Source organism: Catharus ustulatus, chromosome 29 (genome assembly GCF_009819885.2).
Source record: "Catharus ustulatus isolate bCatUst1 chromosome 29, bCatUst1.pri.v2, whole genome shotgun sequence".
In the NCBI taxonomy this organism is placed as follows: domain Eukaryota; kingdom Metazoa; phylum Chordata; class Aves; order Passeriformes; family Turdidae; genus Catharus; species Catharus ustulatus.
The window spans coordinates 536,372-562,807 of NC_046249.1; the positions used below are offsets into that span (position 1 = coordinate 536,372).

The window sequence follows — 26,436 nt, forward strand, 5'->3', positions numbered from 1 at the left end:
ATGGATTCCACACCACAGACTCCCAAGGCTGTGATTCCCTGACACGGCTCATTGGAGATGACAGAGGATCCCTCCCAAATCTCACCCTGCTGCTGGCATCCTCCTTCCAAACGTGTTCTGAGGGGGAAAATGGCACGTTCCTGAGCTGTGGCAGCCAGCATGAGCCAGCTCTCCCCATCCCACGGGAGCAAGGGGCTGTGTCAGACATTACTGGGGAAGCACTAGGGTTTCACAGGAGTTACCACAAATTAGTCAGCACTGTTGGGATTGCCCTCCTCACCCTCATTAGTGAAGGCAAAAGCAGGATTGAGAGGAGCAGGAAGCTCAGCTGCAGCTCAGTTGAGCCTCTCTGCTGGATGCTGGTGCCACTGTTCATGGAGAGCAGCAGCACTCAGAATTAATAAATCTAAAAATCACACCCTGGCTGACAGCACTTGGCATGTTGTTGTTGTTGTGGGTGTCCCCTCTGGTCACTGGTGCTGAAGGAGGAGATTTTCCTCTCCTTTCTCTCCCAGTCCCACTGTCTTTGACAGCCCTTTCCACGTGGGTCCTTCCATTATTTCTCTTGTGCAGTGTGTTTTGTGCTGTGAGGTTTGGAGGGGGAAGGTGAGCCCTCCCTTTTGGCTGTGACTGCTCAGAGTGTTCTGTGCCGTGCTGGGATCCCTGCACAGCCCCTGCTCTGCAAACCAGCCAGTGCCAGCCCCTGACCTGGCAGAGCTTCCGTGCAGCACCTGGAGAGGCTCTGACACAGTGATTCCTACACAGGAGAGGGAGCTGGGGGGCTCAGCCTGGAGGAAACAGCCTCAGGAGGGACCTTCTCACTCCCTGCAGCTCCCTGACAAGAGGGGGCAGCCAGTGTGGGCTGGTCTCTGTCCCCAGGTGACAGCACAAGGGGAAATGGCCTCAAGTTGCTCCAAATTGTTTAGGCTGGATATCAGGAAAAATATCTTCACTGGAAGAGTGATTGAACACAGAACAGACTGCCTGGTGGAGTCACCATCCCTGGATGTGCTCACAAAACGAGCTGACGTGGCACTGAGGATGTGGTTGGGTGGGCAGGGGGACCTGGGCATCTGGGAGGTCTTGTCCAACCCTAATGATTCTCTAATTCTATTCTGCTGTTCCCCAAAGGGTTTTAAAAGATTGCATTTAAATGTAGAATCTTGTGGGACGTTGAAATAGTGACACAAAATGGACAGGCTGGTCAATCTTGCTGTGCTGCGTGTTTTCCATTTGGGGCAGTCAGTGTTTGAACTTGCAGTGCACAGGGCAATGCCCGGTGCTTTCCTTGGGCTGTTGCACTGAACCCTGGCAGCTGTTTGAGCCCTGCCCTTTGTTGTCCACCCCAGAGGACCAGCTACCTCCTGGCTTCCCCAACATTGACATGGGGCCGCAGCTGAAGGTGGTGGAGCGGACGCGCACGGCCACGATGCTCTGTGCGGCCAGCGGGAACCCCGACCCCGAGATCACCTGGTTCAAGGATTTCCTGCCCGTCGACCCCAGCGCCAGCAACGGCAGGATAAAACAGCTGAGATCAGGTAAGGGCTGGGGCTGGGGCTGGAGGAGTTGAGAGCAAACAGAGACGTTTGCTCAGAGGGTCCTGAAGCAGAGGAGAGGGCTCAGAGATGCTGCTGTGGATTGGGGCATTTGGGATTTTTGGTTTTTACACCAAGAGGGGTTGGAGTTTCCACTTGGAGCCCTGCTGGTCTTCTCTGCTGCCCAGCTGGCGTGAAGGGAATGGCAGCAGGGAAGCTGGTGCCCATCCAGACGAGTTCCCTGGATCACAGTACTCTGGAGCTCAGGGGAGACTGGGGCTGGATGGGGCTGAGGGTTTGCTCCTCAGAGCACGAGCTGGCAAAGGAAGAAAGAACTGCTCTGGCAGACACGGCTTTTTGGGCCACACACACCTGGTGTAGGGCCCCTGGCTCAGGCAGCCTCTCGCCCACGGAGCCTCTCGGAGCTGGTGATGAAGAGCAGCTCCTGCAGGGTGTCCCCAGCCCCACGTCCCTGCAGCCACGGCTGGAGAGCGCTGGGGCTGTTCCGGAGTGACCCTCGGTGCCTCTGCCCATGGAGTCCATCCCCACCAACAGATGTACCCCAGCTCTGTGGCTCTTGTCAGTTTTCCATCTTTCCCCATCTGCTTGTCCATCTGTCTCTCTTGTTTGTTTTCTGTTTGCTGTTTTGTGTGTGTGCCAACGTGACATCTCTTAATAATTCACGTTTCAGGAGCTGTTTTTGTACTTGTTAAATCTGCCAGTTCTCTGTGTGAGAGTGTGTGCAGGGAGGGCATAGGTGGATTTATTTTTGAGTACTACTGATAAAATACTTCCATTGATAGCTGCAGAAACGAAACGAGTTTTGCAAGTTCTGCCTTTTGACAGAAACTAACCCAAGAAATAATCCTTTTCACAAACTGCTGGGGCTGACTGCTTTGACCCGGCCTTGAGGAAAGGTGTCCATGGTTCATTTTAAAGTATTCTTTGGCAAAAGAAAGGAGTTATAGTAGGCACAGGAAAAGCAGAGGCTTTGCTGAGGCAACTGGAGTTGATTTGTTCATTCTAGACCTTTCACAAGCTCTCCAGTACAGTTATAACCCCAACTACTCCTGCCCAGATCTCTGCTGGCCCTGGAGAAATCAGAGTTCTGACTCTGTCCTGCTGGATCTGGACAGCAAGGCATGGAAACACCTGGTTTTTCTCTCGCTCGGTTTGGCAAAGATTCTACATCAAGGTTTTTAGTTCTGTGGGCCACCAGTGGAAAGCTTCAGCATAACTCCAGTTTAATGTACCTTTTACAGACCTGCATAAATGCCTCCTTGTTCAGTGAAGCAAAGTTACAAACAGATCCTTAAACTGCTTTGTTGAATTAGAATGGCTTGTTGAATCCCACGAACGCAGATGAGATTGACCTCCCTGTTTTATCATAACAACTGAGGCAAATGCAAATAAAAAAAATCACTCAGCATAAATAATGAGAGGTAAACTAGAATTATATCATGCTCTGTGACCATGATCTGAAGTGTGAGTAATGCACAGGCAGATTATTTTTAATACATTCATCATCTTGCTAGAATGCCTTTACTCTTTAGCTCGGTTTGATCTGGTGTTTCCCTTGAAGCCACCTGAGTTCTGCCTTTTTATTCCAGTGAATTTATTAACCTCAGAGTGAACCCTTGACCCTTCTGATAAATAGAAGATACCTGCTGAGATTTAATCTCATTTACAGCTCCTTAAATGAGTAAACTGGTGAAGCCCTGCAGCATCCCTGTTGTCTTCAGGGCACAAACCTGTTGCCTGTGTCAGCCAGGACTTCCCAACTCTCCGATTTCACCCTGCAAACCTTGCATGTTCTGCAAAGAAAGTGCAAAGTATTGGCATGAGGGTCATTAATATGCAATTATTGGTCGTTAATATGCCCAGTGTCAGCACTCGTGTGTGTGGGAGGGAGACGAGGCCAAGTGTGGGCCCGAGTGAGGCCTGCTCGGGCTGCCACCGTCAGATCTCCATTTAATGCGTTCATCTTTCCAGAAAACAAACTCTGCCACTGGAAAACAAACTCTGCCACTGGAAAACAAACTCTGCCACTGGAAAACAAGCTGTGCCGCCAGGAGGGTGGCACTGGCACAGCTCAGGGCTCTGGGGGAGCTCCAGGACACTGCTGATGTCTGCGGGGCCTTCAGCCGCGCGTGCGACCCCACGAGCTGGAGGGTTCGAGGGCTTTGGCCCTCCAGAGCAGCTCTGCAGCTGCATCACTGCTGCACTTGTGCTGAGGTTTGGGAAGATTCAGGAAGAAATTGTCCCTGTGAGGGTGTGAGGGTGATTTACCAAAATATGAGTATTGGTCTAATACCGATACTCAACTGTGACGGACAAAAGACTCTCTAACAATTTAAAGTTAGAAAGGGTGTGTTTATTCAGCGCTGGGCAGCAGCGTGGGGTAACCCCCTAATACGAACTGCAAAATCACAGATGATCACAGAGTCTATTTATTGACAAAAGATTCAGACAAATACATATTCATAATACCAGCCCCTCCCATTCCCTGCTTCCTATGATAATTAGCTTGAATGGCTATTAAGCATGCGTAAATGGCTTCCTAAATTAAGTCTAGGGTCGTTTTTGTGAGGAGGGGTCCTAAAAGGAGGAAGTAAGGTGAGTCTTCCTCACCCTGAACATTCGACCCTTTTCTATTAATGACAATACAAATGATTTCTGGGGATATTCCAATTTTTCAAAGAATAGGTTTCTGGTTGCGATTGTTCGTGCTTCTTCAGGCCTACCTACCAGTTTCGTCTTTTCCCATTGTAAGCACAGCTGAGCAAACATGAGATGACAGACGATCAATCAATTATTTAAGTTTAACTAAAATCTAATTTTTCTAATATTATGTTTCAAGGGTGTGAGGGCCTGGCACTGGATCCCGGCAGTGCCCAAGGCCAGGCTGGACGCTGGGGTTCGGAGCAGTGGGTCAGTGGAGTGTCCCTGTCACAGCAGGGGTGGCTCTGGAGGGACTTTGAGGTTCCTCCCAACCCAGAGCAGTCTGGGGTTTAGTGATGTGAGCCGTGTGTGGCTCTGGTGGAGCTGGGGGAGCAGCAGCACAGCACAGACACCCAGATCCCCTGGAGATGGAGCCATCAGGATAAGGGCCAGGGAGGACAGGGGGTGGTGGGAACTGAATTTTTATCAATATATGAGTTAGTGGCAAATACACAAATGAGCTCGTTAAAAGGAGCAAGTGAAATGTCAGACAAGGAGCTCTGTGAGCTCGGGTTCCAGGCCCGGATTTGGTTCTCATTTGTGTTAAATCTGAGTGTTTGGCTGGCAATACAAACAGACCTCTGAGACCATGGTCATTATATTCCCACCATCCCAGGAACCCATTTGGAATGTGGGTCTTCAATCAAGACATGGCTGGTACATCATTAACCGCAGTGGTTTTCCTCTATCGGATGTTCCTGCTTCCCCTTTCCGTCTCCAGATAAAATTTCCAAGCAGTTGGGAATCTTTTAACTCTTGGGGGTTTGGGCTGAGTGCAAGGCTCAGTTGTCAACCAGAGGAGAATGGGAGGAAGCTCTGTCCGGGCTCCTGCTTCCCACAGACATCATCAACATCTCAGCCTTAGAGATCCAGGTTGGACAAGAGTTTAAGTGGCCTTGGAAAATGGATATTTCTGCTTATCTTGGGACATTTAAAGCAGAAGGAAAAGCCAATGTCCTCTGCTCAGCTGCCATCTAGGGGGGACATGGGAGGCAGCCTTCAGTCACCTTCCTCAACACTCAAACTCTAAAACCTTTTGTGTCTTGTGTGTGTCTTCTGTTTTCTAAATAACTGGCTATAACAAGCTTTTCTTTTCTTTTCTTTTTCACTTTTTATTTAACATTCAGAGACCTTTGGTAAGTTTGTTCAATTAAAAAAAAATTTTTTAATCATACCAAAAAACCCCAAACCTGCTAATGTACAGATTTGTAACCCTTGCCCTTTAAACTAATTCCTTTGTAACAGCTTCTTGAGAGGCATGCTCTGCATTTCTTCTACTAACTCTTTCAGTAGGGATGTTCTGCCCCCCTAAATTAATTTCTGCAGGGGTATTGCAGGCTACAAAAAAAAAAAAAAAAGAATAGTAATAATAATTCTAATTAATTTAACTATATAAAGAGATAACAGCTAAATATGAACCTCCTAACATTGGATAGATTTTTTTTTTTTGTATCTTAGCAACAGTTGTCCTGGAATTCCCCAGTTACACAATAGCTTGTACCCTGGAACTGTGATAATTGTGTTCACACCTGCAGGAGGTCTTGGAGTTTCACATCTAACGGGGTTATTGGCGTTTTGAGGAGGGAGAATTGGGGGTGCAGCATTTCCAAACCGAAGCTGTAAATCACAGGTGGCTGAGGGGAAGGGTTGGGGAAGGGAAGAGCCCCCCACAGCCCCTCTGCAGCCCCGGGAAGGCAGAGCTGCCCCAGAGCTCCTGTCCCCATTCCTGCAGGGCCAAGTCCCCTCTGTCCCCCTGTTCCCCTTTATTCCAGTCCCTCTGTTCCCTTTATTCCCCTGTTCCCCCCATTCCCAGGGACATGGGGGCTGCAGCTGCCAGGACCCAGCACTGCAGAGCTGCAGAGACCTCGGTGGTTTCCTGCTCGTCTGGAGCCCAAAGCTGCTCCAGCCCTGGGGAGAGCAGCTCAGCACACACATGTTCCCACACGTGGCCTGACAGAAGGTGGGGATGTGTGTTCTGTCATTGCCATGGCAATGGTGACTGTCCTCTCCTCCTCTCCTCCTCTCCTCCTCTCCTCCTCTCCTCTTCCCCAGGCTCAGAGAATCCGTCGGCAGCTCGCATGTGGGGAGCCAGGGAAGGGGTGGTGGGAGAGCAGACCCCATCCTCAGTGACAGAGGGGGACACCTGCACGGGGAATTCTGCCTGGCACCACCCTGGCCCTTTCTAATCCAGAGGCAAGGCCTTTAAGCTGCCTTTTGCCTCCGATGCTGAACCCCAGGCTGGCCATCTGGGCTCATGCAGCCTCAAAATTCGCCCTAAATAGGCAGATCTGGAGATCCAGGGAGGCTGTGCAAGGCAGTGTGAGAAGTCTGCACGTAGCATCTCAAAACCAGCTTTTCACTCCAAAAGTCAGCATCCAGTGTGAGCTTTTCCTCCTGCAGTCCTGCAAAGCTGGTGCCCCAGACCCTGGCAGCCCCTGCATGTGCTCATGCCCTGTACAGGACACCAGGCAAGCCAGGCACTGCAGGTGCCTCCCCTGCACCCTCATGAGCCGTGTCACAACCCTCCAGGACCTGTCAGAGCTCCTCAGAATAACTAGTGGAGTGAATATCCTCTTCCAGCCCCGCTGCTGCCCCTGTGTTGAACGTGGAGCTGGTTAGATGTGAAACTCCAGCAGTGAAAATCTCCCATCTGTGTCTGTGCCCCCACCCAAGCGCTCACTCAAATTCTGCTGTGGGGCATCATCCCAAAGCTGTCCTGCCCCTCCCCATGTGCCAGAGCTGGAGCTGGGGAGCGCAGGGTGGCACTGCCTGCCCTCCCAGAGCCCTGTCCCCAGGCCAGGCTGTCCCCAGAGCTGGCAGCCCCTTCCAGGGCAGTGCAGGTGCTCAGAGGAGCAGGGAGTGACAAACCTGCTGTGACACAAGAGATAACGCTGATGTTGTGTCTGGGCTTGCACAGCTCCAACTTCCAGCATGTTTCTGCTGTCAATTAGAGTGAACTTTTGCAGGAAACTGCCAGGCTTAGCCAAGGCCAGAGAAGCTCTTGAGCCATGGGTGATGTTGGGTTCTCTTCCCCTCCTCTACCCTCTTCCCATTAGCCTTGTTCCGTATTGGTGCCACAGATGGCAGATTTTCACTCCAATTTTGAGACAGAAGGATGTATCAGAGGCTGGTTTTATTTCCACTGAATTGATCTATAACCTTTTGCTGCTTTTTCTCTCTCTCTCTTGCTTTTTAAACCTTCCTGCCACCTCCTGGGTGGGGATATGCCCAAGTCCATGCTCCCCCACCTCTTCCAAGCGCTGTCTCTCCAACCTTTGTCCTGAGAGCTAACAACCTGCTTCATTAACCTTAGCTAGTTCCTAACCCTAACTAGATGCTAACTTTTCTCTAGCTAATAACCTAACCTCATAACTAGAAGCTGAGTCTAACTAGAGTCTAATCCCTAACACTATAATGCCTCTGTTCCCTTAGCTCCTTTGAAAAATAAAGGTGAACTCTAATTAGTGTCTCTGTATTTTTACCTTCTATCCTGAGAATGGAGGACTGAACCGCAGCAGAAGGATGAGCAGGGCTGGAGGATAAGGAGGGAAGGGGTTTTTGGTGACTAAGGCAGAAGATTGGCACGGAGGAGGCTTTGACTCCTGTTCTTGCCTCTGCCAGTCTTCCCTCCGTGACCTTGGGCAGGTTGCTTCACCTCTACCTCAGTTTCCCCGTGTGTAAAGCAGGATCAGAGCTCTGCTGTTCCTCCCCAGGGGAGAGGAGAGGGTGAGGGCCGATGTTTGTTAATTAATGTGCTCCAGAGCCCTGGCAGGGAGTGCTGCAGGGTGGCAGCAGTGTCACCACTGCTCGTGCATCTCTCCCCAAGGAGAGGCAACGCTTGGCACTGTGGGATCCGCCCCGTTCTCAGGATTGGGGTAAAAACACCAACGAAACCCCTTCTGTGATGAGTTCTGAATGCCGCTGTGAGCAAAAGGACCTGCCGTGTTTTCAAAGGAAGATGGTTTGGATGCAGCCCCGGGAGGTCAGGCGGGGGACACACCTGACACCTGTCCCCAGGCTGGGCACTGGGACACAGCAGGGTGGCTGGAAATAAAACAGCCCAAGGGAGAGGGCTCTTCTCTCCACACAGCCCCTCCTGCAGGAGGTTCCTGTCACCTTTTCAGTGCCAGACCTGCCTCAGTCCCTGTGCACAGCCCTGGGGATGGCCAGAGGTCCTGAGCAGGACATGCACTGAGCTCCCCACATCTGTGCCAAGAGCTAAAGTGTGGATTTGCTGGCCAAGGTGGGATCAAACCTGCAGCTTAATGTGGGGCAAGGTGCCCAGGTGTCCCTGTCCCCGCCTGGGCTAACACTGCCCTGATGCCAGCCCTGTCCCAGGAGCGGGAAGGAAATGCAGGGTCATGGTGTGTTCAGTGAGTAGCAAACAGTGATGTCAGCTGAGGGGTTTCTTTCCGTTCCCACAACAAAATGGAGCCAGTCTCAAGCCTTTTGAAGCCAAGAGCCACAGAGGCTCTGCCAGCAGCCAGCTGGATTGGGCTGCTTCAAAGGACACCCCCCCTAAAGTACCCCAAGCCCTCCTCAGTGTCCTGTAATTTCAGATGAGATAGACCAAGAAGTTTCCTACTGGGAACTGTCTTCCTTGACTCAGGTCCTTTTCCCACAGGCAGTGCAGGTGTTTGGGGTTTTGCAGTCATTTCACTCATTTTCTTTGTTTTCTTTGCAGAAGGTACACCGATCCGAGGTAAGACACCCCCAGCTCACTCACTCACCCACTCTCCAAACACTTCTCTCCACACAGATCCCGTTCCATTGCCCTCTGCTCAATACAGATTCGTGTTGTTGTTATGTTTTCTTGTCCTGCTTCACCTCTGGATATTTCTTTTTTTATACCTGTCTTTATTTTATCTATGGTTATAATGTCCTTTTTTGTTTGCTGGGTGCACTTGGTAGTACTGATCCTGTTATTCTAATAACGTCTCCGGCTGCGCTGCCTCAGATTTATGGCAGAGTTTTAAGAGCTAATCTCTCCAGGACTATGAAGGACTGAAGTTTATCTCGAGCATTAAATGCTATCAAAGCTTGGTAAACACTTAGGACTTTCTCTTGATTGGTGCAAAGTGCTCCCGAGCTGCTGATGGTGATGAGAGTTTTCCAGTCCTTTGCTCAGGCAGATCTCCAGCACTTACCATCTCAGCGTTCTCATTTGTTTGGCTCCAGAGCCTCTTTCCACCTCCTCCCCACTCTCTTACCCTTAGGTTTCTCTGGGAAAGAGCCACGGTAAGTAGCTTCTGCACTGTCTCTTTAATGGAGTCAAAAATTGACCTCAAGCTGAAAGGCAGGAGGAGTTGGGTGTGCACCCCTTGGAAGACCCTGCTTTGGTTTTACCTGCACTGGCACATTTGAAATTCCATAATTCTCTGCTGGTAAAAGCAACAGGAGGTGCTGTAGGTGAGATTTACGTGTTCACACCTCATCTCTGCTGGCTCCTGACAAGTGCTGAACACTCCTCACCCTCTCTGCACCTCATTTCTGCCTTTGCCTTGACCAGCAGGGGTGAGGAGGGCAGGGAGGGAGGGCTGAGTCCCCATTCCCCAGGGAACGCTTCCCACTGCAGTCCCTGCTTCCCTTCTGCTCTGGAGTGAGGCTTCTTCTCCCTTCTCACACCAGCGATGCTCATGAGCAGCACAGAAAATGTGTCTGGAACCAATGGAAACAACCCACAGATCTGTCCAAATTAACAGAAGTTTCTGGGAAAACTCACCAGCCAGCTTTCCACCCAAGTGGAGCTCTCCAGCAGCAGAGCTGGAGCTGTAATTCCATATGAAATGTGCTCAGTGGGAAGCTCCAGCCAGTTTGGGGTTTAACTCCTGCCCTGCTGAAATATCCACAGATTCTGGATTTTGTTTGGTTTTCTGGCCTGGGTGGGGGTTTGGGGGGTTTAATTCCCTCTGTTTGCCTTTGGGAGCTGCCAGGCACGGGGGATGCTGTGGGGAATCACACTCACAGCCCAGCCTGTCCCAAACCTGTCCCAAACCCTGTCCCAGTCCCCCCAGCATCACTCCCACACACGCAGAGGAACGTGAGCTCTGTGTCCTCTGTGAGCACCCTGCTCTTCCTGCCTCAAAAGGCTCTATCTGCAACCAACAATGATCTCATTTGCACTCCTCTCACTTAAGATTTTATCAATACTATTACACTGAGCTGGAATTGTTTGGTTTTCATAGTTAGGTGGGGTTTTTTTCCAGAGATGGGAGTTAGGAGTCTTACCACATGTGAGCTCTGTCCATATCTGTAGTATAATCATGTACTCCTAATACATAAAACATTTGAGAGCCTGTTGAATTATTTATGTAGTATGTATTTTAACTGGAGTTTTGCAGGGATGAAGCCTTCTGAGGTAAATGAGGCAATTTTCTTCCATGTAGTTCCATGCTGCATCTCTCTGCATATTTGCTGACAGGAATCTTTAGTTTGGGCTCTGGGTATATTCTTGTAGCCTGCAATAATATACAAGTTTAAGAAAAACCTTAATCCTTTTGGCCCAGATGATGTAAACCATGCAGGCAATTTTGAAGTTCCAATGCAGTATTTACAGGGTTTTCCCTGGGGAATATTTACTATCAGTAAGGTGCTTTTCACAGGGGCTCTTATCTCCCGTAGGCTTCCTGAGGAGCAGGTATTGGGCACAAAACAAAGGCAGCAGTGATAGAAATTCCCCAGGCAGTGGGTGACAAAGCCTTTCACTTTTATGGTCACTGCCTCAAATTGAGCAAGGGAAAGTCAACTGCCTGCTGATGGATTTCTGGGGATCACAGTAATATGGATTATTGAGGCTGATTTCGGGAGTTCTGGTGCAGAACGCCTGCATTGCAGAAGCCACAAAACTTGGTGCTTGTGCTGATGAGTTCAGGACAAAGAGCAGCACCGACTGGAGAGGGGGGATTCGATTTTCTGCGCTGTCGGGTCCGTGCGGGGCCGGGGTCCGGTGTGCGGGGCCGGGGTCCGGAGTGCGGGGCCGGGGTCCGGTGTGCGGGAGCCCGGGGGGCTCTGGGCTGCCTGCCCGGCCAGCAGAGCCTGACCGTGTGTCTGTGCTGCCGCCTCTTGTCCCCTCACAGGTGGGCTGCAGATCGAGAGCAGCGAGGAGACGGACCAGGGCAAGTACGAGTGCGTGGCCAGCAACAGCGCCGGGGTGCGCTACTCGTCCCCCGCTAACCTTTACGTGAGAGGTAGGGAGCACAGCGGCTCAGCGGCTCAGCACCCCCGGAACCTGCCCATCCCACCCTGCCGAGGGAACTCAGCACCCCCAGACCCTGCCCGGACCTTCCCGAGGGAGCACAGGGGGCTCAGCACCCCCGACCCTGCCCATCCCACCCTGCCGAGGGAGCTCAGGGGGCTCAGCATCCCCAGACCCTGCCCATCCCACCCTGCCGAGGGAGCACAGGGGGCTCAGCACCCCCAGACCCTTCCCAGACCCTGCCCAGGGAGCACAGGGGGCTCAGCATCCCCCGAACCCTGCCCGGACCTTCCCGAGGGAGCACAGGGGGCTCAGCACCCCCAGACCCTGCCCATCCCACCCTGCCCAGGGAGCACAGGGGGCTCAGCACCCCCAGACCCTGCCCGGACCTTCCCGAGGGAGCACAGGGGGCTCAGCACTCCCGGACCCTGCCCATCCCACCCTGCCCAGGGAGCACAGGGGGCTCAGCATCCCCGACCCTGCCCATCCCACCCTGCCCAGGGAGCTCAGGGGGCTCAGCACCCCCAGACCCTCCCCAGACCTTCCCGAGGGAGCTCAGGGGGCTCAGCACCCCCAGACCCTGCCCATCCCACCCTGCCCAGGGAGCTCAGGGGGCTCAACATCCCCCGGACCCTGCCCGGACCTGCTCGGACCTGCCCAGACCCTGCCCCAGCCCATCCCACCCTGCCGAGCGAGCACAGGGGGCTCAGCATCCCCCCGACCCTCCCCAGACCTTCCCGAGGGAGCTCAGGGGGCTCAGCATCCCCCGACCCTGCCCATCCCACCCTGCCGAGGGAGCTCAGGGGGCTCAGCATCCCCCAGACCCTCCCCAGACCCTGCCCAGGGAGCTCAGGGGGCTCAGCATCCCCCCGACCCTGCCCGGACCTTCCCGAGGGAGCACAGGGGGCTCAGCATCCCCCAGACCCTGCCCAGACCTTCCCGAGGGAGCACAGGGGGCTCAGCACCCCCAGACCCTGCCCAGGGAGCTCAGGGGGCTCAGCACCCCCAGACCTTCCCCAGACCTTCTCGAGGGAGCACAGAGGGGCTCAGCACCCCCAGACCCTGCCCAGACCCTCCCCAGACCCTGCCCCAGCCCATCCCACCCTCCCGAGGGAGAAGGGCGGCTCAGCTGCGCTCCCCTCCCCGAACCTGCCCCGGACCCCTCCCGGGGTGCCCCCAAGTCCCTTTTGGGGCCCCAGGGCCGAGCAAAATGTGACCCAAGAGAGGGCACCCCAAAATCTGCCAGGGTCAGCCCTCAGAGCAAATCCCTTGGGCTGAGGAGGGTTCCCCTTCCTCCCGGAGCATCCCCGCTCTCTGCAGCAGCTCCTTCTGGTTCTGGCTCTGGTTCTGGTGTGAGAGCAGGACCCAACCCTGCCAGCCCTGCCAGCCCTGCCTGCCCCCCTCGGGCTCTGGATCCCCCCAGACCGCAGCAGAGTGCACTGGCACTGCTGCCCTCAGCCCCAGCTGCTTTTCCCTCTGCCCCCAGTCACTTGTCCCTGGTTCCCTGGGCACAGAGCTGGGGCCACCAGCAGCCACCCCTGCCCCAGGACATCCCCTGCAGCCATCCCTGTCCCAGGACAGCCCCTGGGGCCACCAGCAGCCACCCCTGCCCCAGGACAGTCCCTGGGGCCACCAGCAGCCACCCCTGCCCCAGGACAGTCCCTGGGGCCACCAACAGAGCCATCCCTGTCCCAGGACAGCCCCTGCAGCCATCCCTGCCGCAGGACAGCCCTTGGGGCCACCAGCAGAGCCACCCCTGTCCCAGGACAGTCCCGTGGGGCCACCAGCAGCCATCCCTGCCCCAGGACAGTCCCTGCAGCCATCCCTACCCCAGGACAGCCCTTGGCCCCCACAGGGGACACAGGACAGGGCTTGGCTTCTGCTCGATGCCCCTCAATGTTCTCCCACCCCGTGGGCCAGCAGCCTCTCCACCTTCTCTCACTTTGATCTCTCTGACCTGTAATATTTTGTGTGTAGCTTTGGTTTAACATCTTTCCACAGCAAAAACGCTTTTGCTAACGAGAGAGCAGGGCTGGTCCTTCTCAATTAAAAAAAAAAAAAAAAATTAAAAAAATATCCTTGGGAGGAAAAAAGCAAAGTTCCATCCCAGCAATGTTCCCATTTCCATCCCATCGACAGAGGAGGCGCCTCCCACCCACACTCCCGTGAATCTGCAGTCCAATGCAGAGCCATGCTCCTGTGTGCACTCCTTTCTCTCTCTCTTTCTCTCTCTCTCGTGTCTCACGCTCACTAAATCACATGCACATGGAGAGAAGGCTTTTAATAATTTAATGTTTCCAAGCTAAATTTTTAAATAGCCTTTTGTGGCCAGCTGGAAAATTGCGTTTGAAATTTGCCCTGTCGCCTGGGCCCCGAAATTCTGCTTTTGAGAACATAAATCTGGATCTGATACTAATTCAGGGCTGAATATCCATTGCAGACAGCTTAGCTGGAATGGTTTGGGTTCTTTTTTTGTTTAAAAAAAAAACAACTGAAAAGAAATTAAACAGGAAAAATGCGGGGATTTTTCATTACTGTTTTGTTTATAAATTTCCTCTACTTTTCTGGCCACTCGGAAACTGCCCAGGAGACAAAGGTTGTAACTCGGTGTTGTCTCCACACCTGCATGGGAGGGCTCAGGTGCAAGCCCTGGTCCCAGCCCAGTTAGGCTGAGTGTCCCTGGGCCTGCCTGCAGACCAGCAAAAGCTGCCGAGAGAGTGCAGAAAACAGCGAGTGCCAGCTCGGCCTGTGGTTTGGGTGCTTCTCATGCTCTTTAATTCCTTGTTTCTTGTGTGTTAATATCGTGGAAAGGTAACAAATTTCTGAAATGGATTTGCTTTGGTGGGAGGGAGAGTTCATGCACATTTTTTCTTCCCGTTTTTTGTTTTGGAAGAGTCCCGAGCACTCTTGTGTTTCCAATTGACTTGTTTCTCCCATAACATGCTTGTCTCTATAGACCACCTGGGATAGGAGTTGTAAGTTTGAACATTGCAAGGAAATGGTTTGGTTTGGTTTGGTTTTGCTTTTCTTTTCCTTCTTCTAATGATTTCTGTTTTTTTCCCGGTTGAGTCCCGTGGAGGAGGCAGGGCGAGCAGGGCTGGGCGCGGGGCTGGGGGGAGCTGGGGAGCGGGGGCTGCTGTGCCCAGCTCCGCTCCTGCGCCGCGGGCAGGGCTGCAGGCAGGGAGGGACAATCCTGCCTGGGCTCAGCACCCCTGGGGCTGGCTCTGAGCCAGGATTGCTCCCAGCCCGGCCTCCCTGCGCGGGCCCAGGGGATGGGAGGGGGAGCCGTAGGAAGGCAGGAAGGAGGGTCGTTACTATCTTCATTTTTTTTTCCTTTCTTTTTGTTTTGGTTAAGAGAAAAAAAAAAAAAATCAATCAATTTGCAGCTGACAGCCTTGAGAAGGCCTTTTTTTACTCTCTCTGTGTTTCCCCTATTTTTCTCTTCTCCTCATGTCATTGTGTTCCGCATCAAACCCCCTTAACATCCCTCAGAGCTACGAGAAGGTTGGTGTGGTTTTTTTCTTTTTTACTTTCTTTACCCACATTTTTACATTCGTAAGAGAAAAAAAAAAAATGAAAAAAAAAAAAATTTAAAAATGAAAAGAGAAAAAGCAAGAAATCTTTAAGATGAGCGAGACCCGCGCATTCCCGGGTCTCACGGAGATGAGTTGAGTTGCATTGTGGGCCTCTCTATGCATCCTTTGGTAATGTTGCTGAGTTCTTGCACTTTTTTGTCGTCATGGTTACCTTGCCGTTTGGACATTGGGCCTGATGCATGATAGGAGAATGTAACAATCTTCTTTGCATGCCACTTTTTAAATTTATTATGAATTATTTTTTTCGGTATATAAATATGTATCGTTTCTTTTCGTTACACAATTCTGGTTTCTTTGAAGTGGATTTACTCTTACTTTCCAAATTTTGGTTCTGTTGGGTTTTTTGCTTTCTCTTGATTTCCCGTTTCTGTTTTGATTGGTTATGCTGTGCTGTAGTTTATTCCAAACGCATTGTGAGAAGCCAGTGTTCCTGCCCACCCGGTGGTAATGAACTCCTCAATCCCTGCAGGAGGAAAGGAGTCACACAGCTCTAACGCCTGTCCATGGAAGCCCTGCTATTTGGGACAAGCCTTTGTTTTGGGGGAGGGAGGGATCTGGGAAGTGGAAAAGATGGTGAGAACCCAGGGGGTCATTCCAAGAGCTAGAGCAGACCCTGGGTCACGAATTCTTATTTATTTCTTGAGGTGCGGCTCTTGTTCCGCCTCCTGCACACAAAGAAAAGCCCTGACCCTGCTCGAGGGCTTCCCCAGCCATGGGAGCTCTCCCTGGTCACTGCCCAGTTCCCTGCAGGAACAGCAGGAGCAGGGGCTGCCAGCCCAGCGTGGCTCTGGCAGAATTCCTGCTGCTCCCCAATCCCTCTCCTGGAGCACACGAGTGGCCAGGCAGGGCCCCAGCCCCAGCCGGGCAGAATCCCGGGCAGAAGGTGGCACCTGGAACTGGGAGTGCTGGGAGGGAAGGGCAGCTGCCTCCTGGCTCTGCCTCTCCCCGTTTTCCTGCTCCCCTCCCTGGTTTATTTGGAATCCCAGGCAGGCACAGCCCAGGCAGAGCGTGGGAGCAGAACGCAGCTGTGCCGGCCCTGCAGCGGGGCTGGGGCACATCTGGAGCTGCAGCCACTGCAGGCAGCAATGTGGCCAGTGACAATGGAGCTGAAAATGCCTCTTTTCCCTCTTCTCACCTCCCTGTTGTCCCCACGAGGCTCCTGTTGGCTGCCATGTGAGCATCCCGCGGGGGAGGCACATGGAGCCCAACAGGGGCCGTGCCGTGTGTCGGTGGTGCCAGTGGTGCTTGGTGCTCCCCCCGTGCCCAAGTGAATGCCAGCCCTCCCCTGGCCTTGCCTTCCCCTGCCCTCACCTCTCAACCAGCTACCAAAGGAGTGGCTCTCCTAGGGCACAGGTATTAAAGCTGTGTGATTTTTGAGAAATCCAGTGCAGTATTGACACAGTTATCTGTCTCTCTCTTTCTCTCTCTCTCTCTTTCTCTCTGTCTGTCCTTCTCTTTTTTCTTGAAATGCTGAGATTTCAGTGCTCGGACCCTCAGTGCTGGTATTCTCCCCTCCCCTTCCGAGTCTCCCCCTCCCTGCAGGCACCAGGGTTCCCCTCCCAAATGCTGCACTCCTGATCACTCTCTGGGAAGAGACCAGCTGTGGCTCTTCTGACCTGGATACCAACAATAGCCAAAAACCATCCCCCAGTCCCAAGGCTCTTTTTAAAGAAAGAAAAAAAAAAAAAGAAAGAAAGAAAAAAAAAGACAAAACGCTTGTTCTATTAAAAAACAAAGGAATAGCATTTGAAATTAGATTTTCCCATCCCACCTCCCTCCTGCCTAGGACTAAAAGGTGATAATCACTCCTAATTACAGGATTTTCCTTCATGACTAGGAGTTTGAGTTTCAGGATTCAGGTGCAATTAAAAAGGGATTTATACACCATTATTTTTTATTTGTTTATTTTCTCTTGTATAAAGTATTTCTAACATGGCCAAACTGCACTGCTGCTGCTAAGAATCTCTTGTGATCTGAGAAGGCTTGAAGATTAAATTCTTCCTCAAGAGCCAATAAAAATAACAGTAATGATAATGATATCAACAACAATAAACTAAAGCTAAATGGGATGCAATCATGATAGGCTGGAATGACACTGGGTGAGGAAATAGAGACTTGATGCCTGCCTAGAAGAGGTTGTGTGGTTTGCTAAAGTTACAGACTCTGGGCAGCCTGGTCTAGGGGAAGTGTCCTGTGAGAACTGGACGGGCTCTAAGGTCCTTCCAGCCCAAACCATGGGCTCACAATGACTGGAGAAGGGTTTGCCTGGAGGTTCTGTCAGGTCAGATCATGCTCCAGAAGAACAGAGTGCACCAGGGGATGCCCAAGGTCACAGCATCCTCCTGGACACCACAGAAGCAGGGCAGAAGCAGGTGAGGTGACCTCTGTCCCCAGCCCAGGTGTGTGGCAGGTCAGGCAGGGCCAGGGTTCACCTGTGGTTGGTGCAAAGGCAGCTGCAGTTCGAGGCAGCACCTCGCTGGAGTCCTGCTCTTATGGGAGCCATTCAGCTCACCTGGCTCCTCTGTATCCCTGGGGACACAAATGCCACCAAACCTGTGACCCACAGTGATTGCAGGAAAGGATGGATTCAAAATCCTGCAAATCCAGAGCTGTCTGCCCACGGTGGTGTTTGAGAGGCTGCCCCTGCATCCCTGGGATGTCCAGGGCCAGGCTGGACAGGGCTTGGAGCAGCCTGGGACAGTGGGAGCTGTCCCTGCCATGGCAGGGGTGGCACTGGACGGGCTTTAAGGTCCCTCCAGCCCAAAGCACTCTGTGGTGTTTTTGTCTGGAATTACATGGGGGGCTCAGCCAGGATCTGTGTTCGTCCCCTCAGCCAGGACCTGTGTTTGTCCCCTCAGCCTGGACCTGTGTCCCTCACCAAGGACCTGTGTCCCTCAGCCTGGACCTGTGTGTCCCTCAGCCAGGACCTGTGTGTGACCCTCAGCCAGGACCTGTGTGTGTCCCTCAGCCAGGACCTGTGGCCAGAGCTGCTTTTCCCCCTGGAAATGGAGCCTTTGCTGCTCTCCTCTCGATTTGGGGAGCTGCAGGCACCCACCTGGATGGCTCTGCTGTGATCCCAAATCCAGCTGGGCTGGAGCTCTGTGTGCCAGGACCTCGTGTCCCTGCTCCAGGACCTGGTGTCCCTGTGCCAGGACCTCGTGTCCCTGTGCCAGGACCTCGTGTCCCTGCTCCAGGACCTCGTGTCCCTGTGCCAGGACCTCGTGTCCCTGTGCCAGGACCTCGTGTCCCTGCTCCAGGACCTCGTGTCCCCGTGCCAGGACCTCGTGTCCCTGCTCCAGGACCTGGTGTCCCTGTGCCAGGACCTGGTGTCCCTGCTCCAGGACCTCATGTCCCTGCTCCAGGACCTCATGTCCCTGTGCCAGGACCTCGTGTCCCTGCTCCAAGACCTCGTGTCCCTGCTCCAGGACCTCGTGTCCCTGCTCCAGGACCTGGTGTCCCTGCTCCAGGACCTGGTGTCCCTGTGCCAGGACCTCGTGTCCCTGCTCCAGGACCTCGTGTCCCTGTGCCAGGACCTCGTGTCCCTGCTCCAGGACCTCGTGTCCCTGTGCCAGGACCTCGTGTCCCTATGCCAGGACCTCATGTCCCTGTGCCAGGACCTCGTGTCCCTGTGCCAGGACCTCGTGTCCCTGCTCCAGGACCTCGTGTCCCTGCTCCAGGACCTCGTGTCCCCGTGCCAGGACCTGGTGTCCCCGTGCTCCTGCATGTCCCAAGGGCAGGGGGGATGAGCTGGGTGTCCCAGATCCCCCGAGTGTGCAGAGCTGCTGCTGTACAGTTCACGTTGTCGTGGTTGAACTTAGCAGAATTCAGAACTTTGCCCACTTGCACACAATGTGGTTTACAAGAGGCAGCAGTTGTGATGCTGCAGGGATAATCCTTCCTGCTCTCTGCTCCAGCTTCTCTTGGCTCTGCTCTTTTCCAGCCCAGGGAGCTGTAAATGGCTCTCAGGCATTTAAAGCAGCCCAGCCCCTGCTCAGGCCCTGCCTTTGCTGCTTGTCCCCATCAGCTTTGTCACCCTGGGCCAGGCTCTGCAGCCCAGGTCCTGCTGAGAACATCCCCAGGAACTCCCAAGGCTCCCTGGAAAACCTCAGCTCATTGACAGACCAAAGATGAAACCAGGCCAGGGCAAAACATGTAAGAGCTGAACTAGTGGAAATCAATTAAAATAAAAACCCACAGAAAGGGCAGGGATAGTGTGCTGAGCACCTCAGGAAATAAAGCTTCAAAATAGATTAAAATGGGACTAATTTAAGCAATAATTTAGCCTGTAGCCTGGGTCAAGTTTGGCACATGAATAATTTGACCATCAGAGCAGAGCTGCTGGTTGGTTCCAGGTGGAACCATTGCTGAGCTTTTCCCTTTCAGACCCATTTAGAGGGTGAAGGAAATAATTCCACATGCACTAGAGATTTAACAAATATCCACAAGGTCAAGACAGTCACTGGTATTTTAAACTGTACAAATTTTAATACCTTGTTAGACTAGATTGATAAATTCTTTCGTGGAGAAGGAGGGAGGCAGAACCACCACTGGGTTGTACAGCTGCCTCTGCAGTGCCCAGATTCCAGGTGGGAAATTGAGGGATGGAGAGTTCTGGGATGATTTTTAAGGGTTATTTTAGCACTTCTGTGGGTGGGGGAGCGCCCTGTCCGTGTTTGGGGTGTCCTCAGCTCTGAAATTCTAGTTCCAAAGCAAACAAAGCAAACAAAAATTCACTGTGTTTCTGCAGAAGGATTTCTCAAGGGTATCAGGAAATGGAAATGGATACAAAAAGCCACCCCAAAAAGAAAAAAAAAAGACCAAAAAAAAATCCAAACTGTGTATATATCTATGTATATACATGACTATCTCTCTATAGAGGGCACTTTGCAGGAACACTGTGCTGTACTGATCTCGAAATCTCTGCCTGCCTGTGTCTCTTACACCTTTTGCATCGCTGTTCTCTTTGTTTTAGGGGAAAAAAATTAGATTACACCTTGTCAAATTAAAATAACAAAAACTAAAACAGTCAAGTCTGTGTTTAAAATTACAGAGCTGTTTCAAAAACAATTGGAGTCTGATTATTTTCTGTTCAATCCTGTAAAAAACAACAGAAAAAAAAGAAAAAAAAGAATTGCAAAAAGACCAGAGATGTTCAGCCAGCCTGTCGCTCAGCTAATGCGGTTTTTTAAGTGAAAAGTAACAATTATTGGGAAGGTAATGGATTTCCTGCAGACCAAGTCCAAGCCTTGGTCTCATTCTTTATTTATCTACCTATTTACGTATTTATTTCATTTACTGTGAAGGAAATGAGGAAGGAGCTGGGCAGGAGGAGGGAAGCTCGTCCTGTGGAGGGGCAGAAATCCGAGGTTGGAAATCCAAGCCCCGAGAGGTCTGAGCCCAGGAATGAGCCTGGAATTGGGAGAGGGAGGAGGCAGAGGCGGCTGCACGGACACAGGGACAGGGACAGACCACATTTGGGAGGGGAGGACAGGTGTAATCTAAGCTTCACTAATAATGTAGAGGCTGCACATTATTTTGGCACCCTTTCCCCTACCCCTCCTCATTTTGGAGCAAGACGGAATGACTCCTGTCTCCCCAAAATGGCCAATAATGTCCGCCTTCTCACCTCATTTGGAGCAGCAGCTTGCTGAGTGTCAAAATGTTTAATACCATTTGGTTTTGTTTGGTGCTTTCAACCAGTCACTTCACTTTCTTTTGTTTCCTTTCTCAATTGATTTCTTCTTTAAGGTATAAGATGCGTTTCTCTTTGAGTTGGTTTAATGTGAATCGGGGTTTGAAGTGACAGGTTCTTGTCCAGGACATTCTCCTTTCCCCACCTCGCTCCTCCTCCAACATTTTTTATCTCTGAGGGAATCTGGAAGGGGCTTTAAAAGAGCAGCTGGAGGGGTTCCTCAGCACAAACTGGTTGGTCCTCAGGTTTCTCTCATTAGCAGCATCACGGGAACACATTTTAAAGATGAGTTCTGGTGTTGCAAAAGTCAACCCTGGATCTCCCAGTGTCTCTTCCAATCAGGTCTGTAAATCTTTGCAAAAACACCTCTCACCTTGTGGACCCCGAGTGGTGGTGGGGAACCTGAGCCACAAAATTGGGACCACAAAAGCCAAAAATGCCACTCACAGAACACAAACTGGGTCAGCCTCTGCCTCCGGGAGCAGCAACAAAACCAATTGGATCCCAAGGGTGTGAAAAGTTATGGATCTGTTCTGTTTCTAAAAGAGAGCACAATTTGGTGTGCAGATTTGCAGTGTGAAATGCTTTTCCAACGATTCAACAGACTCATAACTAACTGCACTTCAGAAACTTTCCTGTGCCTCCGAAATGGCTTCTCTGCATTGAAATCATTTAATTGCATCCCAAACACCCAGCTCCAGTCCTGGAGTCGGGTTCTGTCCGTAACAAGCTGTATCCTTGTTTGAAAAAAAGCTCCTGAGAGTTTTTTGGCCGTGGACAATGTCTGTTTGTGTGTGCCTGCTTGTGTGTGTCTGTGGGGAGCTGCTGCACATGGAGCATGCACGTCCGTGTACGCATGCGGGGTCTGCCAAAGCTGTCCTGAACCAAACACCCCCGGAGCTCAGGGAGGGTCCTTCTTGTACCAGAAACTGGGAAAAGGGGTATTAGACAAGTGTCCATAAAGCAGAGCCCTGACTGCCCCATCCCAGCGTTTCCCTTCCAGACAGGGCAGTTCTGTTCTTTGAAAGTGTTGGATGGCAAAATGGAAGGAATCTCTTCACACGATTTTTTTTTTCCTTGTAAAATTCCCCTCCTGCAGCTGCTGTGGAGCTGGACCCAGAGCTGAAATTGGTCTTGATTCCATCTCCAGCTTCCTTTCCACCACAGCTCTCTGCCTCCTGGGCCTTGACCTAAAGGCTGACCTAGAGATTCTCAACTCGACAAATTCCCTGTCTGCAGCCAAATGCAAATGTTGCAGCAATTAAAATAAACAGCAGCCTGATGGCCCTGGGTAGCCAGAGATGAACCCTGTGCCTGTTGTGGTTGTCACAGCCCTGAGCCATTGCAGGGCTGTATCCAGGGAACTCTCTGAGGTCCCCAACATTTAATTGGAGTTCTTTTCCCATCCTAGATCAGCGTGTGGATGTTGGTATATCTGTGCACACAGGAGAGCCTCGTTTTTTTTAAACCAGGATGCACCAAGGAAGTGCTGCTGCCTGTTTTGGGCCCTATCAGCCCTAATCCAAATTCTGCCTCCCTGTGGAGCGGGCGGTGCTGGGGCTGGCACCCGGAGGTGCTGGGTGCTCCCCTCGGAGGGTGATGCCAAAGTCAGGATCCCTGCACCCCCAGGGCTGAGCTGCACCCCTGGGACATCGGCAGGAGGGCAGGGCTGCTCTGCAGCGTTTTGGGAGCGTGCTCTGCACAGCCCCTGAGTTGTGTTTTGTGAGTGGATTTCTCCTCCCTGCCCAAAAGCACAGCCAGGAACAGTCGGTTCCCTTCAGACTCCGATTCTCAGCACTCCGCCCTACATCAGATGATGCTTTTCAGTTATTAAATTCTGGTTTGTTCTTTCTTTTTCTTTCCTTTTCTTTGTTTTTTTTTTTTTTTCCCTTTCTCTTTCAGTTGGGTTTCATTTCTTTGCGATTAGCTTCGGTTTGGATTAATTGTCTTGTTCTGTTCCCATGACAACTCAGTGTTTGCATCCCACCTGCCGTTGTTTGTTGCTGTTGATGCTGTTTGCTGACCGGATCTTGTCCGGATGTGTCTCCCCATTCCTCCTCACCCTTCCCACCTTGCCTCCCCTCTCCAGAAGGTCACCAGCCCCCCTCAGAAGAGTCATCCCCACCCCAGATCTGTCTGCATGTTGACCCCACTTGTTTCTTTCCGAGTTCTCTCCATCTTGTCTCAGACTGTGACAGGCGTGGTTTCCAGCTGGCTCCATTTTCTGCAGTGTGGTACCCCTGGGAGCAGTGGGCAGCAGGATGGAGCAGGAGGCAGGGATGCACCCTCTGCTAGGGCAGTGTTCTCCCCATAGCAGGAGGGAGCAAGGTTGCCTGGGGTGGAACAAACACCGTGGTACCCCCTGTCCCTCTCTGCAGGTAGAAAATCATCTCCTGGTGTCAGTGACCAGGTGAGTTGGCAGCTCCCCCATCCCCATCCTTGTCCCAGCTGAGGGCATGTCCCCGTTCTCTCTGCAGATCCGTGCATGCAGGAACTCCCCTTTGCCACCCCCGAGCTCCTAATGCCACCAGCCTGGAAGATTTCTCCCCCTTCCCTCCCAGTGCTGGTTCCTGGCTGCTCGTTCCCAAGAAAAGGGTCTGACAGCCCGATGGGGATGGCAGACCTTGCTGTGACACTGTCCCTTGTCACCTTGCAGGACGATGCAGGGGCTGCAGGTGGCTTTTGTTTGCCAAAGCCCCACGAAAAGGCAAACAGCCTCCACCTCTCCTGGCAGTGCCCTTCCCCTTGGAAAAGATCCACCAAGCTGGAAGATAAATACTGGCAAGCCCCAAGGCAGTTCCAGGGGACACTGCAGGCACTGGGAGGGACAATGGCAGGCTCAGCTCTGCTGTCCTTGGCTTTGCTTTGGCATGAGGCAGCCCCAGCAAGCTCTGGAAGGTTGTGCAGAGGTTCCCTGGGAGCAGACAGCAGGGCAGGGGGCTCTCAGCCCCCCAGCACTCCAGACCCTCCTGCCCCTCGCCCGCCCTGCCTGCAGCAGGTCCTGCATGGCTGTCCTGAAGCTGCAGGAGTCCTGCACTCCTGCTCCCCTCCAGCTGCTGCTGCTCCTGCATTTTCCCCGGGTCCTGCATCCTTTTGTCTTTCTGTGGGACGAGACCCTGCCCTCAGCCCCCTGCCCAGGCCCTCTCTGACCCACACAAGTTCTCCTTTGTCCTTTCCCCTGCTCTGCCCCCCTAGGGAAGGGCACCCACCGTCCCTGCAGCCAGCCCAGGGAGCTCAGAAAATGGAGCCAAGGAAACCACAGCCTCCCCCTTGCGTCCATGTTCTTCCTGTGTAAGGTCTGGAAGCTGCATCCACCTCTCTGCTAAGGAGATGCACAGAACATGTCACTGTTTTCTCAACGTTAAAAGTTTCATTACCTTGTTTTTCTTATTAATTCTATTCTATTTATTATTCCGCCAGGGCTGAGATGTGACAATGTGAGCCACCACATTGAGTCACATCAGCTAGAAAAAGTATGCAGCATTAAAGTGGGTTTCCCCCTCCCCTCCCTCTCTCTCTCTTCTTTCTCCCTTCCCCTCTTGTTCTCCTTCTCCTGGTCTTCCTTCCTTTCTCTGTCGCTCACTTTCTATCCAGTATCCATGTGGGCATTTGCTGCCGCCCAGAAATTATATTTCTCTGCATTTTCCTCTCTCTTTCTCTCTTTCTCTCTCTCTCTTTTTTACCTATTTTGCATGATGTTTGTGACTCTGAGAGCTGCATCTATCGATGGAACCGTGTCAGATCTTAAAGAGGCTTCGTTAGGGTTTCTATACCCGAAAACCACAAAAATTTCATTAGAGTTTCTCATCTTTTCCACACTGTCTCTCGCTCCAGGGGGGCTGTGTTCCCCTGGACGCTCCTCACACACAGACACCAACTAAATTCTGTCCCACTCCGGGGCTCCCTCTCCTCCCTCGTTTATCCTTTTGCCTTTCGCTTCTCAAGCGGAGCGTCTGGAATCGGGGGATGCGATACTTCTCTCTTTGTTGAATTCTCTGGGTCCAACAAGGCAAAACGTTGAGAAGTTTCCATCTCCATCCCAACCTTCTCCCGGCCCCACCCCAGGTGTGCAGCAGCCCCGGGTGGGAGAGGGCCCCTCCGAGGGCACCTGGACCACGCCGGGGCCGGGCTGTTCTGGGAGAAGGGAGCGGGACCAGACCCCGCTGGGGAGGGAGGAGCAGGCTCTGGGCTGGGAGAGCGGAGCTGGGGGCCCCAGCGGCCGCCGAGGAGAACTTTGGGCGCTCGCCATGCCAGTAAAGATGAGAAATTGCTAATAAATTTTTGTGTATTTATCTGTGCTGTGATGGGTCTAATCTTGATCAATGGAACCCTGTTGCTATGAAATATCGCTTTTATGTCTATATTCTATATATTGTTTGTGAAGTACAAATTTATTTGGAGTTTATTTTTTTGGTTTTTGGTTTTTGATTTTTTAATTTCTTTGGTTTTTTGTTTTGTTTTTAATGAAGGAAGAAAATAAACGATGACAAACCCCATCTATATTTAAATTATCTTTTACTCTTTTTTCTTTTTCTCCTTTCTTTTTCTTTCCTTTCTTTTTTTTTTTTTGGTTTTGTTTTGTTTTGTTTTCTTCTCTTTGTTTTTTTGTTCGTTCGTTTGTTTTGGTTTGGTTTTCCGTTTTGTTTTTTTGTTACCTCTGTGCGTCTCGTCCACAGTTCGCCGTGTGGCCCCTCGCTTCTCCATCCTCCCTGTCAGCCATGAAATCATGCCCGGGGGCAACGTCAACATCACCTGCGTGGCCGTGGGGTCCCCCATGCCCTACGTGAAGTGGATGCAGGGAGCAGAGGACCTGACCCCCGAGGATGACATGCCCGTGGGCAGGAACGTCCTGGAGCTCACGGACGTCAAGGACTCTGCCAACTACACCTGCGTGGCCATGTCCAGCCTGGGAGTCATCGAGGCCGTTGCCCAGATCACGGTGAAATGTAAGGGAGGGGGAGCAGGGTCCTGGCTGCACGTTGGGAGGGGGCACGGCCAGAGCTGAGTGTGAGCATGAGAGCAGGGCACGTGTCCTGCTGGTGCATGGGAGCGATGGTGGGACCTGCCACCACAGAGGGAATGTCCCATGGCTTGTGCCTGTGTCATCGTGTGTCTGCATGGGGAGAGCCTGGCACTGCCTGACCTGCTCAGGGACACAGCTCTGCATGTCCAGGTGCTCCTGGGATGTGTGTGCATGGACAGGGACAGCTCTGCATGTCCAGGTGCTCCTGCACGAGTGGGATGTGTGTGCATGGACAGGGACAGCTCTGCATGTCCAGGTGCTCCTGCACGAGCGGGATGTGTGTGCATGGACAGGGACACAGTTGTGCATGTCCTGGTGCTCCTGCATGACTGGGGTGTGTGTGCATGACCAGGGACAGTCCTGCATGTCCAGGTGCACCTGCACGAGTGGGATGTGTGTGCATGGACAGGGACAGTCCTGCATGTTCTGGATCCTGTGCCTGACTGGGATGTGTGTGCATGGCCAGGGACAGTCCTGCATGTCCAGGTTCCTGTGCCTGACTGGGATGTGTGTGCATGGCCAGGGACAGTCCTGCATGTCCAGGTTCCCGTGCCTGACTGGGATGTGTGTGCATGGCCAGGGACAGTCCTGCATGTTCTGGTTTCTGTGCCTGACTGGGATGTGTGTGTGCATGGCCAGGGTCACCATGGCTGTGTTGTGAGCACCTGGCTGCA

General features: G+C 52.4%; 1 protein-coding gene across 1 annotated transcript in view; it reads left to right on the forward strand.

Annotated features, from left to right (window-relative positions):
* PTPRS (protein tyrosine phosphatase receptor type S) overlaps nucleotides 1–26,436 on the forward strand; it is a 158,817-nt gene that overhangs the window by 86,882 nt on the left and 45,499 nt on the right. Inside the window, exons 5-10 of the mRNA XM_033082031.1 lie at nucleotides 1,350–1,538; nucleotides 5,384–5,392; nucleotides 8,941–8,958; nucleotides 11,333–11,443; nucleotides 14,944–14,955; nucleotides 25,416–25,685. Of these exons, the coding sequence (XP_032937922.1) occupies nucleotides 1,350–1,538; nucleotides 5,384–5,392; nucleotides 8,941–8,958; nucleotides 11,333–11,443; nucleotides 14,944–14,955; nucleotides 25,416–25,685 (609 nt within the window). The remainder of the gene's footprint in view (nucleotides 1–1,349; nucleotides 1,539–5,383; nucleotides 5,393–8,940; nucleotides 8,959–11,332; nucleotides 11,444–14,943; nucleotides 14,956–25,415; nucleotides 25,686–26,436) is intronic.